This window comes from Erpetoichthys calabaricus, chromosome 8 (assembly GCF_900747795.2).
Source record: "Erpetoichthys calabaricus chromosome 8, fErpCal1.3, whole genome shotgun sequence".
NCBI lineage: Eukaryota > Metazoa > Chordata > Cladistia > Polypteriformes > Polypteridae > Erpetoichthys > Erpetoichthys calabaricus.
This window is the reverse complement of record NC_041401.2, coordinates 150,190,006-150,208,405: the sequence shown is the minus strand read 5'-3', so window position 1 is coordinate 150,208,405 and position 18,400 is coordinate 150,190,006. Positions and strand designations below refer to the sequence as shown.

The 18,400-nt window shown below is 39.6% G+C and overlaps 1 protein-coding gene across 1 annotated transcript in view; it reads left to right on the top strand.

Annotated features, from left to right (window-relative positions):
- The window catches only part of glb1l (galactosidase, beta 1-like), a 230,377-nt gene that overhangs the window by 93,816 nt on the left and 118,161 nt on the right, over positions 1-18,400 (top strand). Inside the window, exon 4 of the mRNA XM_028807592.2 lies at positions 12,431-12,491. Coding sequence (XP_028663425.1) covers positions 12,431-12,491 — 61 coding nt within the window. The remainder of the gene's footprint in view (positions 1-12,430; positions 12,492-18,400) is intronic.

Below are 18,400 nucleotides of genomic sequence, written 5' to 3'. Positions count from 1 at the left end.
TGGCCCATGTGGTCCCAAGCTTTCGACGAAGTACCTGGGTCCATTCAGCAGCGTTAGGCTTATACATGCTATCTAACTGATCAAGTTGTTCAACAAATTTTAGTCCTCCTACTTCCTTTGGATCTGGAAGTGCATTCACGACATCTTTTAGTTCTTGGATGTCCCAGTTCCGATTTATCATAACTGTTGTGGGATTTTGGGGTCCGGCTGGATGGGCAGGGTTATAATGAGGATTGGGAACTTCTATTAAAGGGCAAGTAAGTAAAGGTGAAGGATCAGAAGAGAAAAAAGTTGGAGCTGGTTTGTGAGTGGAGGTTTGACTTCGAGTGCATTTGGAGACGGGGGTTTGTCTAGTACAGGGTGGGTCATCACGATGGGTAGAGGGGTCATAGTGATCTGTGCCTGGGGGATCATCAGGGGAAACTTCTGCTAGTTGTAGTGCAGGGGGGGCAGTCGGAATGGGGGATAGAGGAGGGGATAATGGAGGTGCCTGAGGTTGGTACTGAGGAGGGGAAAAAATAATAGGATAAAGGGGGTCTTTATTTGGATTATTCTTCCTTTTCCTCCCATCTGCCTGTGGTTCAGTGCCTGTCTGAACTTTCTGTAATGTAATTAGTAATTCCTCTTTCTCCTTTTTAGCCTTTCCCTCATTTGCCCGCAACAATTCATTCTGTTTCTGTACTGCTTCTAAATTTCTGTCTTTTATTACTAATTCCCATCTATCGAACATATCCATTCGATACGGTCCACTATTATAACAACTCTGCTTATTCCTACACAGGATCTTCCTAGCTTCCTGTATTTCACTTAGATCTCCTGTCCCCTCTATCGGCCAACGCCCACCACTCTGTCTATTCCATTTCTTACATGCCTTCTTGAAATCTAAACCTGTCTTCTTTTCTATAAATTTCCTAGGAGACCCATTTTTTACAGGGCGTCTGTTGATCCTCCGAAAATAATTCTTCCAGCGTTAATGATTTTGATCCCCCTGTGCGGCGATTAACAGGCTTACTGTTATAAGTTCCCATTATGTCCCCTTGCCCCTCCCGGGTCCTGTATTTAATTTTCCAACTATATACTGATTCGCCTAATCCCTTGTACGTATGAATCAGCGAGGTATTAAGTGTGCCACTCACTGTTCCCTTACTGTTCCCTTCTTTTTTCCCAAGGGGAGACACCTAACTATCGGTCCTGTCCCAGTTCCCAGGAGAACACGGTATTGTTGCTATTAGTATGTAGATTTATTTATTCCGTCCTAACAGCAAACCTGCAATCTGTGCTCTTTTTCTGTTTATGTTTCCATATATATATATACCACCCCGTTACTCGTCCCGTTAGCCTGTCCGCTCACATCCCCGGCTTCCAGCTCAGGTGACTTCGTGTCCGATTCGGTTCAGCAGAATACTACATCAATACGTCCAGCCGAGTCTAGGATATGGGTGAGGCCAGTATCCTTTCGTCAGACCTTTCGTATGCGTCAAACTGCTTGGGTCAAGTCTCCATCACCTTAAGCAACCCGTTGAGATATGAGTATGACTAGACGGTCAACAGGAAACTCGCCCCTCCCGTAATTTAGAAAATAAAAAAATGTTCGGAAATTCCCCGGTGCTTACCCCAGCCTGGAAGTGTGCAAGCTCTGTCTGGAAATCCATTCAGTCACCGTGGATGTAGCAAAGAGGAGACCAGGGGCTCCTCACGCAAGAACTGTTTCAGGACAGGGCAGTCCTAACTTTTGCCGGAGCTGCATGCTCTGCTGCCGGAGCGCTCAAGTTGACGGCAGTCCGCTGGTAAGACGGATCACTGAAATGGTCTCGCTGGAGGAGTCGACCGGCCGTCTCTTGCCCCACGTCCGGGCGCCAAAAACTGTGGACACTTTTTGTGACTGAAGACAGAGAAGAAAATTAAAATTAGTAAAAACCTTTTATTTATACATACCAGACAAGGGTAAAATGACAGAGAAATACAGTCCTGGGACACCGCACTTCATCTGCCTCGAGCGCAGATGTCCTTGCTCTTTTATACCTTTCTAGTCTCCTGATCGTTGACCACGTAAGCAATAAAAATAGCGTCCTGACTCATTTTGTATTATTCCAATTTGTAAAGTCCTTACCCTAAAGGTATATTTTCTTGTCACACACATCATTGAAAGAAAACTTCCAGAAAGTATACATGCTTTTTGTCACGTACGCAAAACACAAACAAGTTTGATCATTCTGTTCTATTTTCTGTACTTACACACATTTTGTTCAATTACATCATTTTATGTTTTTACACTACGAACAACATACGATGTTTTAAAGATATCTCAGATCTATATATTACTTTTGGTCTCCAAGAATACATTTAAACATACAAAGGCTCAACATCCTTGACTATAGGCCATTTATCAGCCAAGAATGCCTTACTTTATGTACTGTTCCCTACTATGGGGTGGACCTCTCAACCGCAGCCTTAATTAACCTTGCAGCACAGAGGTAATGGCAAACCTCCAGGTGCTCAAAGAAATCTACTTTATTACTTCAATCACTCTAGACATTAAGACAAAGCATAGAAAGTTAAAAGCATCATGGTATTTATTACAGGAATAATAATAATAGTGGAACAAAGAATAATAGAAAATAGGACTGATAGTAAAGTCTGGATATATATAATTTTTAGAAAAAGCTTACGAAAAAGTAAAGATGGCGAGGATGAATGTCCTAGGCGGCTTCTGATCTAGCACTCATAGTTGTTCATTAGATGTTTTTCTGATGATCAGATGGAAACGGCCACATGTTGCCGGTACCCTCTTCTGACGTTGCTCTGTTCTCTTCTCCTGACGTCTTCACCCCTAATGTCACTTTTCAGATGAGGTTCATTATTATTATAAAATTTCATGCCGGAGGTTTCACAAACGTGATTGTTGCATACCCCTCATTGGCTGGCTGTCAATATGATGGATGAATTTTGCTCAGATTCTTTAATCTTGAATACGTCCATTTTTCCCAAACAATAACATTTTTTATTGTTGCTTAGTATTACTGGCATGTCTTCCTTTCCCAGGCTGTAAACCAGTTTAGAAACTTGTTGTCCCAGATGCCAAGGTTATAAACTAATTGATCTTTGTTGGAACAGCTGTTTTAAAAGTGAGGTACAGTTGGGAAGAGGATATGCTTTGATGTGTCCTGAATTTAATTTATCTGTTGTTGTCTTCAGCAAAATATAATGAAAATACATAACAAAATTTACAGATGTTGTACCCCACAACACTGTTGAATTCACCTTTTTCTTTTTTCTGTGGTGTTTTCTCTCTTAGTAATACTTACAGTTAATGATTAAGCAGTGCAAATACAGGTGCAAATGACACCAAATGTTAAAGGGGAGTTGGTACTTTATTGTCATTTGTAGTCACTAATGTTATAAAAATGCACTATAGTAACTTTCTACAGGTACTAACAAAATATTCATACCATTTGTATGGTCATCACCCACTGTAGAATAAGAAGGGTGATCTCTTGTGTTACGGCAACTACAGGGGGACAACACTACTCTCAGTGCTGGGAAATGTCCTCGCTAGGGTCAAGCTTAATAGGATCCGTGATCACTTGCTCACCTACCAGTGACCGGAGCAGTCTGTATTATGCCTAAGAAGTCTACCATTGACTACAACCTGGCATCAAGTGCAACTGCGAATTTTGGCAGAGGTTCTTTGTAGCCTTTGTCAATTATCATAAAGTGATTCAGTTGATCGAGCTGCCCTGTGGGACATCTTGAGACTTTGCGGGATCCTCCTGAAGTTGCTGGATGTTGTGGCTGGCCTGTACACTGGTATTGTGAGTGCTGTGCAGAGTGGAGGCAGAACCTCTGCATTCTTCCCAGTTGATTCTAGGGTTCATCAGGGGTGTATTCTTGCTCCTACTCTGTTCAATGTTTGCATGGACTGGGTGTTGGGCAGGGTCGTGGGGTCCAGCAGCTGTGGGGCATTTGTTGGTGAGGAAAGATTCACTGATCTTTACTTTGCCAATGATGCTGTGAGTCAGTGGAGGCTCTGATCGGGGCTCTCAAGAGACTGAGCAAGTCTGAGAGTTTGGGCTTGCAAGTGTCCTGGATAAAAGCCAAGATCAAGGGGCCTCATGTATAAATGGTGTGTACACACAAAAATGTTGAATTACATTCACATCCCTGATGCGGCTTTATCAAATACACTGAAATTAACCGCATAGCATTTATTAGTTTAAGTCATCTAATCAACCTATAACCATATAATGGTGCACGGAATGGCCAAACTATTCCAAATACCATAGCTGCTTTAGCGTTGTTACTCTCTATTTTAACCCACTGTATCTGAGTATGGAATCACACCTGTATAGCAGCTGATCGGAAAGGTCTACGGTAGATTGTGTTGAGAGTGGAGATAAGTATTAGGATATAGCTTCTAGCACACGCTTTATCAGCCATGAGCACAGTCTATTTGAACTTCTCTCATTCAGCAAACGCTTCAGAGCCTTTCCTGTAGGGACCTTACGCTTCAGAAACAGTTAAATTCCAATAACTATAAATGCACTCAATCAGTCCATCAAGTGTTCCCAATAGAACTGTTTGCACTTATAAGTACAATTACCTCACTGTAAACTTGCACTACAGTTGTAATATTGCACAACCTGAGCCATTTATGCTTTCATATTGTATATTTTTCATTGTTTTTATCGTATTAGTATTATTATTATTGTTGTTGTTCTTGTTGTTGTTGTTATTTTATCATTGTATAGGAAAATAAGTGGTATTGATGAGCTGGTGCCCCATTCAGGGATTGTTCCTGCCTCGCGCTATATGCTTGCTGGGACTGGCATGACCCTGAATGGATAAATGAATGGAATAATTACACATGTATTACGAAGTTATTTCAATGTTCCTTAAAAGTTTTGAAGAATCGGCGTTCTAAGCTTACAGATGGCTTGACATTTATTGTAGAGCTGATTGGTTACTTGGAAAAAGTAAAGGAAGGACAGGAATTGGGTGTTAGTAAGTTTGAAAGAAACAGTACTACTGCAATAAGTTATTTCTTCGAGGTTCGTGTACGGCACAGCAAGTATCTTTCGGGATGCAGGAACAATCTCTGGACGGGGCGACAGCTCATTGCTAAACTGTGCCACCGTGTCTCCATGTTTTATACATGCTTTAATTTCTATCATCATGAAAATGATATCAAGTATACGTCTTAGTATTTAAATTGTTCAGAGAGCTGTGAAATCATTAATGTAATGTATTTTGTGTCCTTCGTAAGAGAAAGCGCATTTAAGATGCATGTAGTGATTCACACACATGGAGTACATAGAAGAACACATAGAATACGAAGTAGTTGACGTGCTACCTTAGTTATGATGGGATTTGAGAAACTAGTAAATTAAATGATTTTAAGATGAAGTTTATGATGTTCTACTTTAATGACAAAATAAACTACATGATAAAAGTGGAAATTTCGAGATTAAAGTTGACATTTCGACCTTTTCTTTCCACTGTATCCCTATTTTTTTTGGTCTTTTCTCTGTAACAACAACAACATTTATTTATATAGCACATTTTCATACAAAAAGTAGCTCAAAGTGCTTTACATAATGAAGAAAAGAAAAATAAAAGGCAACATTAGTTAACATAGAAAAGGAGTAAGGTCCGATGGCCAGGGTGGACAGAAAAAACAAAAAAAAAAAATAAAACCTGTAGGGGTTCCAGGCCACGAGACCGCCCAGTCCCCTCTGGGCATTCTACCTAACATAAATGAAATAGTCCTCTTTGTAGTTAGGGTTCTCACGGAGTCACTTGATGCTGATGGTCATACAGACTTCTGGCTTTTAATCCATCCATCATTTTTGGAACATCATGGTACTTAGAGTAGATGGTGGTGGCGCAAGCCACCACAAAAAGTACACCGAAAAAGGAAACAGAAGAGAGAATAGGGGTTAGTACAGATTTTAGAGCCACAATGAATGGTTATTATAATGAATTGGATATACAGAGTATCAGGATTAAATTACAGTGAAGTTATGAGAAGGCCATGTTAAAGTAATGTGTTTTCAGCAGTTTTTTTTTTAGTGCTCCACTGTATTAGCCTGGCGAATTCCTACTGGCAGGCTATTCCAGATTTTAGGTGCATAACAGCAGAAGGCCGCCTCACCACTTCTTTTAAGTTTTGCTCTTGGAATTCTAAGGAGACACTCAGTTGAGGATCTGAGGTTACGATTTGGAATATAAGACGACAGACATTCCGGTATATAGGATGGGGCGAGATTATTTAAGGCTTTATAAACCATAAGCAAAATTTTAAAGTCAATCCTGAATGACACAGGTAACCAGTGTAGTGACATCAAAACTGGAGAGATGTGCTCGGATTTTCTTTTCCTGGTAAGGATTCTAGCAGCTGCATTCTGCACTAGTTGCAAACGATTTATGTCTTTTTTGGGTAGTCCTGAGAGGAGTGCGTTACAGTAATCTAGTCGACTGAAAACAAACGCATAAACTAATTTCTCAGCATCTTTCAATGATATAAGAGGTCTAACTTTTGCTATGTTTCTTAAGTGAAAAAATGCTGTCCTAGTGATCTGATTAATATGCGATTTAAAATTTAGATTACAGTCAACAGTTACCCCTAAGCTTTTTACCTCCGTTTTGACTTTTAATCCTAATGCTTCCAGTTTATTTATAATAGCCTCGTTGTATCCATTATTGCCAATTACCAAGATTTCAGTTTTCTCTTTATTTAACTTGAGAAAGTTACTATTCATCCATTCTGAAATACAAGTCAGACATTGTGTTAGTGAATCAAGAGGTTCGGGGTCATCAGGCGCTATTGATAAATACAGCTGTGTGTCATCAGCATAGCTGTAGTAGCTCACGTTGTGCCCTGAGATAATCTGACCTAACGGAAGCATGTAGATTGAGAAGAGCAGCGGACCCAGGATAGAGCCTTGTGGAACACCATATAGGATATCATGTGTCTTTGAGTTGTAATTACCACAACTAACAAAGAATTTTCTCCCTGCCAGGTAGGATTCAAACCAATTTAAGACACTGCCAGAGAGGCCCACCCAGTGACTAAGGCGATTCTTAAGAATATTATGATCAATGGTGTCAAATGCGGCACTCAGATCTAAGAGGATGAGAACAGATAAATGGCCTCTGTCTGCATTTACCCGCAAATCATTTACTACTTTAACGAGTGCAGTTTCTGTGCTGTGATTTGTTCTAAAACCTGACTGAAATTTATCAAGAATAGCATGTTTATTAAGGTGCTCATTTAACTGCATAATGACTGCCTTCTCTAGAATTTTACTTAAGAAAGGCAGGTTAGAGATGAGTCTAAAATTTTCAAGAGCAGAGGGGTCGAGGTTATTTTTCTTAAGTAGGGGTTTAACTACAGCAGTCTTAAGACAGTCTGGGAAGACCCCCGTATCTAATGACGAATTTACTATGTCAAGAACATTATCAATTAGCACGCCTGATACTTCTTTGAAAAAATTTGTTGGTATTGGGTCAAGGATGCAGGTGGAGGGTTTCATTTGAAAAATTATTTTATGTAAATCAGGTAAATCTATCCTAGTGAAACAGTTGAATTTGTTTATAACAGAATACCAGGGTTTAGGAGGATCCTTAGTGTTAGGGAGATATACTATGTTATTTCGAATATCATTAATTTTTTGATTGAAAAATACAGCAATAGCCTCACAGGTTTTACTTGAAGTAATTAGGATGCATTCCTTTGAGTTACTTGGGTTTAACAGACGATCAATCGTTGAGTTGTTTAATCCTAGCAGACGACTGTAGAACTCGTTTGATCGTCTCACGAGAGGGAGTGGACCCGAAATGAAGATCTTTGCCGATGGGGTCTTCTCCTTTGTGTCTTTAATTAATGCTGTGAAGTCTGCCTTGAGGATCTCCGACTGTCAGTGCCTTATATCATTTACGCCAGCATGCAAAACAATTGCTCCAACTGCCCTGTTCTTGTGCTTCTCGAAGATTGCCGGCGCACGTCTCATCACATCTCGGACACGAGCACCGGGAAAACAAGAAACAAAAGATTTTCTATTAGGGCAAGTGATATTGAGGTTTCTAACAATAGAATCACCTACCACTATTACATCACCAGGAGCTGAAGGCGAACTGGGGACGCTTAGAGGGTCAAACCGGTTCTGAGTTATGATGCTTGCCTGTGCCGATGGAGGTGTTCTGGCCTTGAACCCCCACCTGCATAGCTGAAATACACCGAGGTCATCATCGGTGTCGCTCCTACGAGGCGCGGGGGTGAAGTTGACTTGAGCGGCACAACGCAGGGTTGATGTTACGCCGATAACAGATGGCAAGGACGGTTTATCCAACAGCCGAGCCTTCAGATCTCTAAGGTATCTTCGTCTGGACAGGAGTTTCTGAATCTGTTCGTCAAGTGCCTGGAGTTCCTCTACTACCACTGCAACGCGATCCATCTCACTGTCAGCCATTGTCTGCTTCTGCTTCCGCTTCCACTTCGTGCCCTAGGAAGAATGAGAGAGAGAGAGGTTAGGTGAATCACAGTTTAATGATGCCCAATACGCTTCTATATGACACTCAGATGATGGGCTACAACTCGCCTTTTCACGGCGACTTTGATACCTGGCAATATCTTTTTTATTTTGGACACTGTGTGACTTTCTGAACTAGAACTGTTGAGTTTCTCCACCACTTTTTGTCACTCGATCAACTTCCTTTTGTTGTTTCTACAACTGCTTAAACCAAAAAAAAAGTGTTTTTCCTTGCCTCCACTTGTTATTCACTGAAATTCTTCTATTTTCCCCGTGGTTTTGCCATTGTCTTTTCACAGAACGCTGAACTTAAGGGGCTATTTATATTGATTTGCATATTCAAAGAGGCGTAATTCTGGGAGGAGTCGGGGTGGGGTGGCAAGCACATGTGTTACATTTCACGCTGACCGGGATTTATGCAGCGGAAGAACGTGGAAGTTGGTGTATGCACAGATTTATGCATCTGGATTTTTTGTGCATACACACATTTTTGTTTTTGTCCATACTCTATGTTTAGGTGTGAATTCTATACACGACATTATACATGAGGCCCCAGGCCTTTAATAACCTCTTGGGTACAGCCATCAGCAGTGTGTCTTAATGCAGAGAGAATATCGACTGTGTTGAGAGGTTTGCTTACCTTGGCAGCAACATTCATGTCTATTAAGTCAGTAGAGGGATTGGGAGAGTATGGTGGGGGTCATGAGGTTGTTGGAAAGGGCTGTGTGGTGCTCTTGATATTTTTGCAAGAGGACGATGGTCCAAGTGTTTACAGTCTTGGTGCTTCCTGTTTTGCTATATGGTTGCAAGACATGGACGCTATCTAGTGACCTGAGATGAAGACTGGACTTCCTCCTCGGAGAATCCTTGAGTACTACTGGTTTGATTTTGTGTCAAATAAGCGCTTGCTCATAGAGTCCCGAATGAGTCATGTTACCTACATTGTGAGGGATTGTCAGTTATGGCACTGTGGCCATGTGGCATGATTTTCTGAGGGTATACCAACTCACAGGATCCTCATTGTTGAGGACCCAAATGGACCGGGATTCCATGGTGTTTCATCATGTGGCGTGAACGACAACAAACTGTACCAGTGCATGCTTCCCAACCTGGCCTAATCATTTTTCCTTCAAAAAGGTCCTTGTTCAAATTAAGTAGAATCATATTTGAATAGTGACATTAAATCTGACAGCCCTATTCCCTTACCTCTACTGTCCACTAATGGGTCCGAGTCTTTACTGACAAGCACTGACGACCATATAGCCTAGGTTACTTTTTATGATCACATTTTTATTAGAAACACAGGCTAAAACAGAAATTAAATCTCTACCATATTTTACCTAAGACAAAGAAACATCTCTCCACAACAGTGCAACATCCTTTATACCTCAACCCAAACCAAACCTGTATATTTACTTAGTGCAGTGTAGTATGTAGAATGAAAGACCTAAACAGCTCCATGGATTGTAATCAGACCCATTAAAAAGAAGTATATGAAACTTAAGAGACAGAGTAGTAGTTCCAATGTACTATATCAAATTTTTAGCCATAATGACAAGAGGACCATGTATTCCTCATAAGGTCCTAGAAGAGTCGTTAAAAAAAGGAGAACCTCCAGAGAGAGAGAGAGAAGGAGGGAATATGTTCAATTCCAGTGAGGGAGTTATACTGCTTTTGCAGCAGTTGTTACTAAGGCAAATAAACTTTGGAAGAAGAAGAGATGAAGCATTGAGTGTTCCAATAAAAAGATAATTTTGGATGGAAATAAATAATAGAAAGGACAGGAGCCTGAAAATTAGAAACTTTAAACCAGAAAGCAAACATTGAAAGGCATTCACCAAACATGAGTGAAATGATGCCTGGTATATCCAGGGAATAGAAGAGACAGTATAGGTCGCTGACCAGATACATTGCATAATGTTTTTTGCCCTTACTTCTGAGGTATTGAATAGCATCTATTTAGACTCTATGCTCTTGACCTTTCCAGAGATGAAGGAGAAGCTCTTCCAAAGGTGAAATTTGAACTCATCCCAGACAGAGGCATCTAATAATCCTTCACTATTAGTTTTGCTTTATCAGATCTGTCCAATGGGCTCTCCATCAGTCTACTGTACATCAAGCTCACCATCAAATAGTAATGAATTGTTAGCTCACCATCTCGCTTTGTCCATTTGTCAAGAACATGTGGACTTGGATTAGATGACACATGCATACAGTTGACCATTCATGCTTTATCCAAGGTATTGTAGTACTAGGTACATACATTCTGGAGCATCCTTGTGTTTTAAAATAATGTTCATTTTGGGTAAATCCAGGAATAACACCAAAATCCACTAAAAATTTGTCAATGGATTCAGATCAGGCAAACCATTCCTCCACCATTCCCATGAAATGAAAGCATAGGCAAATGTAGACGAGCCTCTTTAAATACCTGTAATCCCACAAAGAAGAAAATAAGTGACAGGAAGGATATTAGTTGAGGAAGCCAAGTATAAATAAATCAAAGAGTTAAAAAGAACATGGAAAATTCTTGAAATTTAAGAAATGTTTACAAAATTATGAACAATATTCATTTGAAATCCTAATTAATAAATATTTGTGCCAAAAGTATCTAGGGTATGTAAACTTCATCTAAAATGCATTTGCCTTTCTTTTATGTTTTTCAGTGGTGTTCAGTATAAAATTTTGATGTTAGTAATAATTTAAAATCATTAGTATTTTCTAGGTAACACTAGTTTAGGTACTGAAAAAATGCATCTGTTACTCTTTTACTATTATGTAACAAGACAGCAATATATACTTCTTTGGAGAGTTTGTAACACTTACAAAGCGTCAGTAAAACATTTATTCATCTCTGCAGTGTGACCTACTAACACAACTTCACTTTGGAGTGGTTTGAAGTGGCTTAAGCGAGGCACATTTCTGTTGATATTATATATTTAGCATAAGACCTGTGAATCCTTCATGCCAATAAGTAATTTTACTATCATGTCAGTATACCACACTGTACAGAGACAAATAACCCATTTCCTGATGTTTTATAAGTGTTATGAAGACCAAAAAAGCCTTTGTTAAGGTCTTGTTACAGAACAGTAAATGAGTAACTGAAGTAACTAAAGTGTTAATCGTTTTGTAAAATATGTGTGGTTTACTATGGTGTTTGATGCTTTGATTGTTTGAATCCTAAAATGTCTCATATTACAGCTTCTTTTAAGAAGCTGTCTACTAGTACTAGATACCATAGATACCAATGATGGTTGCTTACACTAATTTTGGGAAGAATTATTTAGAAAGGTGTACAAGACTTTCCACCCATTGTTCATTTTTGTTTGCTTTTTGTAGTGATCATCCCATTACAATGACTGTCCAAAATGATGTTTCATTTTCATCCATTTTTCATCTGAACCTTAAAGCAGCTGTACCTATTGCATACATATCATACTGCATTTACAGTATGATAGTAAATAAAGAGAACTTGATCTTTACTTCTTAAAGACAATTTGAAATGAATGAGCTATTATTTTGGAGAAGAGGTTGTTCATGTGCTCCTCTCTGTTTGAGTTATTATACCTATTGGAGAAAGAACAATCTCCCTAATTTAGTTTTTCAGATGGTTTAGTTTATTAGCCACATTCTGCTTGACTGTTGGAAAATCTTGAATAGAATAGAAAGATATTTAGATAGTTATAGATATATAGATACTAATATTCATCAAATAGAAGCACAAGTTAAGTTTCAGATTCAGGTTGTGTTACCATTAACAAATTTAGTTATTTAGTATCTGGAATGATCAGTTTTAGATTTTTTGGAGTAGTTGTTGGTGAGACACATTAGAAATCAGTCATTTTATTTTAATGGTCAATGTTCTGGTTAAGTAATATTATGCTATATTTAATTTTCAGGGAGGACTTCCATCATGGCTTCTCCAAAAGCCAAACATAGTCCTACGCTCAACTGACCCAGGTTTGTTGTTATTTTTTCAGTTATTTAAGAAATGTCATTCATCAAAAAGTTGGAAAAAAAAAACAAACAACAAGCTTTCATCAGCCCACTGGCCTGGTATACATTTTAGAATTTAATTAAACTTGTTAAGTATTTGTGAAATTTCTGTTACCTTCTGTTGGGCAATATGCACTATAGCATACAAAAGACACTTCATCAGTCACCTCAAGTACCCATAATATAGTTCCTACTCTCTAAACAACAACAAAATAATCTGTGCTTTACCTATAATAGGAGCAAAGAGAATCTCTTGAACCCTGTAACTCAGTCCTAGATAACTGTCCTCGGACCACAACTGGTGAAGGTCTTTAAAAGATTTTTAAATAAAAACGAACACACTAGTGTGTGAAGAGGAAGGGAAGCCAGAAGACAAGACTAATAACGATACTTCAAGAATGCCAAGAAGTTGCAATAATATAACTAATGCCTTTTAATGCTGAATGCTGATTACTTTATAACCTAACCACTATGCCTAAATGATTAAAGTTATTTTTCTAAAAATATAGAAAATGTACTGTCCCAGTCTTGTGTGCAGGAGGTTATTAGATTTTCGAGAGGCAAATGTTTCTTAAATTAATTACAAATTTCTCATGCCACACCTACATGAATGTCCTATGTTTCTTAAATTAATTACAAATTTCTCATGCCACACCTACATGAAAGTCCTCTTGTTTCATTCGACTCATACAACATCAAGGTTTAGGCATCTCTAATGCAGCATGCATTCTTTAAACATTTTAGTCACAAAAGTTGTTTGTAACTCTTTAATTTCCTCCAGCACACAGCCACAATGCTGAATACCTTGTACTGATTTTCATTTTCATACTATATATTATTTTTTAACAAACCCTTTTGTGCAGGCTTTTTAACGGATTATTAATGTGCACTTAACATGGTAAACTACTGATCAAGACATCTAGTAGGTTGCTTTTGAAAAAGTGAAAAATTGCAAATAACATAATAATAATAATAATAAAAGATTAATAGATTTTATTTTTTTAACACTTTTCCCATGCTCGAACCACTTAACATTAAGAATTTAAAATGAACAAACAGATTTATGCGTGTATTTTTAGCCATGCACGTCACAGTTTTTATAAATAATAAATGTTTGAATGTGATGACGACAATAACAAGAAATGGGAATTACAAAAAAAATGCTAATTGTGCAGTCATTGCCACTTCAGAACAAAGTACGAGACTCTACCAAAGTCATCAGTGCAAAAATGAACTCTTACTGAAAAGTTTAATTTGTAATTATGTAATGCTCTGTGGCTGCAAAAGTAAAGAATATTGGGTTTTACCTCAGAGATATTAGCTGCCAATCTCCTTCGTCTTTCAGTTGGTGTTGTATATGTTTTATAAACATTTTAGCTGTTTTATGCTAAATATACTGTACCTAGCATTTATATTCATGATGCCTATCAATATCATCTACTGCATCTCAGTTTAAAATGGATTTATTAAATGCATGTGAAATGAGGCTGAGTAGATCCATTGTAACACTGAGGTCCAAAAAAACCGATAAACTTTAATTATTTGGTATTTTTGTGTCTGCTGACACCATATTATGTTAATAAGTCAATTATTAGTCAAATATATAATTTTGTGCTTTTAAGCTTTTTTGACTTAAATATTTTGTTGATAACAGTGTTGCCTTGTTTAAATTCTTTTTGCAGTTATATTACTTTTAATTTTTTTTCATATCCTGGAGCCTCATGTACTGTATACAGTATATGATGTGTATGCACAAAAATGTTGCGTACGCCTGTTTCTGTGCACACATTGAGATCTATAACAACTAAGCTTGGCATAAAGTCACACATATTTTCACGGCAGCTTTGGACCATGCATATGCACATTTCAGCTTAGTTTTGTAAACGGGCAAGGAACTGCTGTTTCTGTGTGGTTTCCCTTTCTTTTTTAAATTTGCATACATGAGGTGGACTTTATCAAATACATTGACATTAATTGCATATCATTTACAAATTTAAGGCACTTGATTGTAATCACTCTTTAACAATGTAATGATACATGGAATGGCCAAACTATTCCAACTACCATGGCTGCTTTAGCGTTGTTAGAAGACATCACAAATGGAATAATAAGAAGAGAGTGCATATTTAGAAATCATACTGATTTCTTGTCTAATGATGATGATTGACTTCTAAGTTCATTTTGATTTCCATGAGCTATCATCTTGGAGCTAAACTGAGGCCAGCTTTACAAAGGTAGACTTTGAGGAATTGTGCTCTACCTGTTCCTTTGCAAGTTCTGCCCACCCTTGGGTTTTTAGCCACAGGAGCTTTTCAGCGTAAACTGACTGATCGATTAGGTATTTCTCACTCATCACCGAGTCATGCCATGCCATGCTGTATGGGTGAAATGGTCGATTGCATGCACATTGCTATAAAGGCACATCAGAGAATGGATTTGCTTATCTAAATAGGAAGCATTTCCTGTCCATTAATCTTGCATTGTGCAAGCATGTAGTGTGCTGCATAATGTGGCACACATTTGTGGCTTGCCTGTACCTGAAGAGATGCAGTATGATGAAACTGACCCTGACCTAACAAATGATCAGCCAAATCGGACAGTGTTACAACTTCTTTTGAATGGAATTAGAAGAATGTAAAAACACATAATCAGATGCAGCATTTATTTTTTTAATCAGTTAATTTAATTTGTGGTCAATATCACAGAATACAGCATTTATATTCCTTAGTTCATTGTCCACATCTCTTTTAGCATCCACTATTGCATTTTGTGACTCCAGATCAGCTTCTGTCAGTACACGGCCAGATGGTCGCCCGCTGGTTCCCAAGACACGGGTGTATGCACAGCCAGCACCCAAAGATGTTCAGGATGACACATTGTCACTGCTTGCTTGCTGTATTTTTTGAGTGCTGAAGTGACCGGTACCATTTAAAAATGCTTACAGTTGTTCCTGTCTTCACAACAATCAAGCTGATATTTTCAGAAACCTGGACTCGCCTCCTCCTTTCTTGTGCGAGTCCATGACCCACACATCACAAGTGGTACCAGGAGCTGGGTCTTGCATAGATGGATCCCCAACAGGCGCAAAACGTTCCTCTTCCACCAGAGCCAGATGAGGCCTCTGCAGATGCTCCTGCTCTCAACTGTCCCAGAGATGTACTTGTGATGATAGCTTCTTGGGACAACCCGGAATGTTTCCTATTTTGTTTTGAACACATGGCCACGTTGAAGCATTGGGACAGGGGATGCTGGGTGGCTATCTTGGCCCATTTTATGACCAGGGAAGCCCTGCATGTCATGTGAAACCTCCTCCCGAGATACTTGAAGACTATGATTTCCTGAAAAAACAAATCTTTCTTTGTATGCTTATGAACTCCTTGGCCAGGGGAAGTAACTTCCGTCTATGGCAAATCGAACCGGATTGCAGTATCTGGGGACAGGTGCAAGACTTAGTAGACCTTATCCAAAGCTGGGTCCATGGAGACACCTTCGAGTGCATTGTAGAAAAGCTCACTATTGATGCTGTGTTGTTGTCGCTATTGATTCTGTAAGTGTCCTCTATGTCATCCGACTTTGCTCCAGCAGTTACCCTGCACAAGTACGACTGTACTACTCCAACTGAAATATAAGGGAAGGAAGTTTAAATTTAGGATTGCCGTATTGGACTTTTCACCCTGGCCTTTCTTAGCTTGGTGGAGGAGTGCCCTATTTCCATGAGTCTTGATCGCCTGAAAAGCACCTCTTTCTTTAGTAGAAAGAGAAGGGCTTGCCACTGACAAGACTGGCCAGATAGCCAGCTTGAAGACTGAGCATGATTTGGCCAGAGAGGACGGGGACAATCCTGCCCCTGAGTTTCTGGGACAGTTGGAAGGTGCTTCACAACACGCACTTGCCCCTTCAGTATCCACAGACAGGAATGCTGCTTCGGACTCTGGGGAACTATTGGCTAGGGTGGCAGGGGCTGACACCCAGACTGGGTCAGGGGCTGTTGCGTTGGACTCTGGGGACACAGGGGCTGACACACAGACAGAGTTTGCCTGCTTTTAACAAGCCAACTGCAGCTTAAATTTTGCATTTAAACAAGCCCATGTTGCAGGTGATTGTTACTATAAAGAGTGGGAAGGTCCAAGGTACAAAACTCCACACTTTTTAATTAAGAATGGCTTCTTGTATTGGGTGATTTCCAGTCGCATTGGGGGTGGACTGATTGCGTTTTTGGTGGTTAATGGGACAAGAGAGACAGTATTGAAAATTGCTCACACCCATGTCTTGGGGGGCGGGGGTCATCTCAGCACAGAAAAGCTGAGGGATTGTAGTTCAAAATGCTTTTTTTGGCAGAATATGGGCAGAGATCTAGAGCTGTTTTGTAAGCCTTGCCCCAACTGTCAAGTTGTTTCCGCTCACTGACCCGTTATGACACCCCTTTAACCGATTTCTGTTTTGGACGTCACTTTTGAGAGAGTTGGGTTAGACATTGTTGGCCCACTTCCCAAGAGTAAGAATGGTTATCGGCATATACTTGTGCTTGTTGATTATGCAACAAGATATCCCAAAGTGGCCACTTCGCAAAAGGCTAACATGCACTCTATTCCTAAGGCACTGTCAGAGGTCTTCACTCGTATTGACATTCCACATGAGATATTAACTGACCAGAGTATACCCTTTACTTCCTGTCATCCATTGCTGTGAAGCATCAGCAACGTGAACAGGAGACCCAGAAACATAATTATGATAGAAAAAGCAAACTTTGTGAATTCAAAAAGAGCGATTGGGTGCTTGTTTTGATCCTGTCTGACCGACATAAGTTTCTGGTGAAATGGCTGGCTCCTGTGGTAGTGGAGGAACACAGGAGTCTTGTGAACTATAAAGTTAGGATTCCTGGTCGGTGCAACCCTATGCAAATCCTACATGTTAATCTTTTGAAGGAGTGGCATGATGTAAATGAGGTGTGGCCACTTCTGCTGCAGTCTTTCAGACTGAGGTTGCTATTGGTGATGACTGACATTCAGAAGGCTAAGTTACTGTCCCTGATCAGAAGGAACTCTGATGTCTTTTTATCTGTGCCTGGCCGGACTGAAATTGCTGAACACGGGATTGTGACATACTGGTGTTAATGTACAGCTGCACCCAAATCTCATTCTGGAAGTAATAAGGACTGTGATACCCGAGGAGGTGAAGCAGATGCTCAATTTGGGTGTGATTCGAAAGAGTAAAAGTGAATGGCACAGTCAAATTCTTCTGGTACCAAAACTGGATAGCTCTGCTTGGTTTTGTATAGATTTTCAATGCTTTCCAAATTTGATGTGTACCTGATGCCACGTATTGATGACTTATTGCAGAGGCTCGGGAAGCCTCGTGCATTTCCACCCTGGATCTCACAAAGGGATACTAGCAGACGTCACTGGAGAAATCTAGTCATGAGAAGACCATGTTCGTCAACCTGGATGGGTTGTCTGAATTCACCAGACTCCCATTTGGACTTCATGGTGTGTTGACTTTTCAGCGGATGGTGGATCAGATTCTGTGACCCCATTCTGTATATGCTGGAGCGTATCTTGATGACTCATTTTCAGTAATGATTGGCAGTCACAGTTGACAGTTTGAAGCTGGCTGGTTTCGAAGAAAACCCTAAAAAGTGTAAATTGGGTATGTTGGAAACACAATATTTGGTTTATTCAATGGGGAACTGTTTGATTAGACCTCAGTTAGACAAGGTTGGTGAGGAGCTTGCGTAGCCACATCTAGAAACTCAGAAACAAGTTTGTGCTTTCCTTGGACTCACTGGTTATTACAGGAGGTTCAGTCCAAATTTTGCACATAGTTCACTAATCTGATAAAGGGCAGAAAAAAACGCAACATCATTTGAACCAATG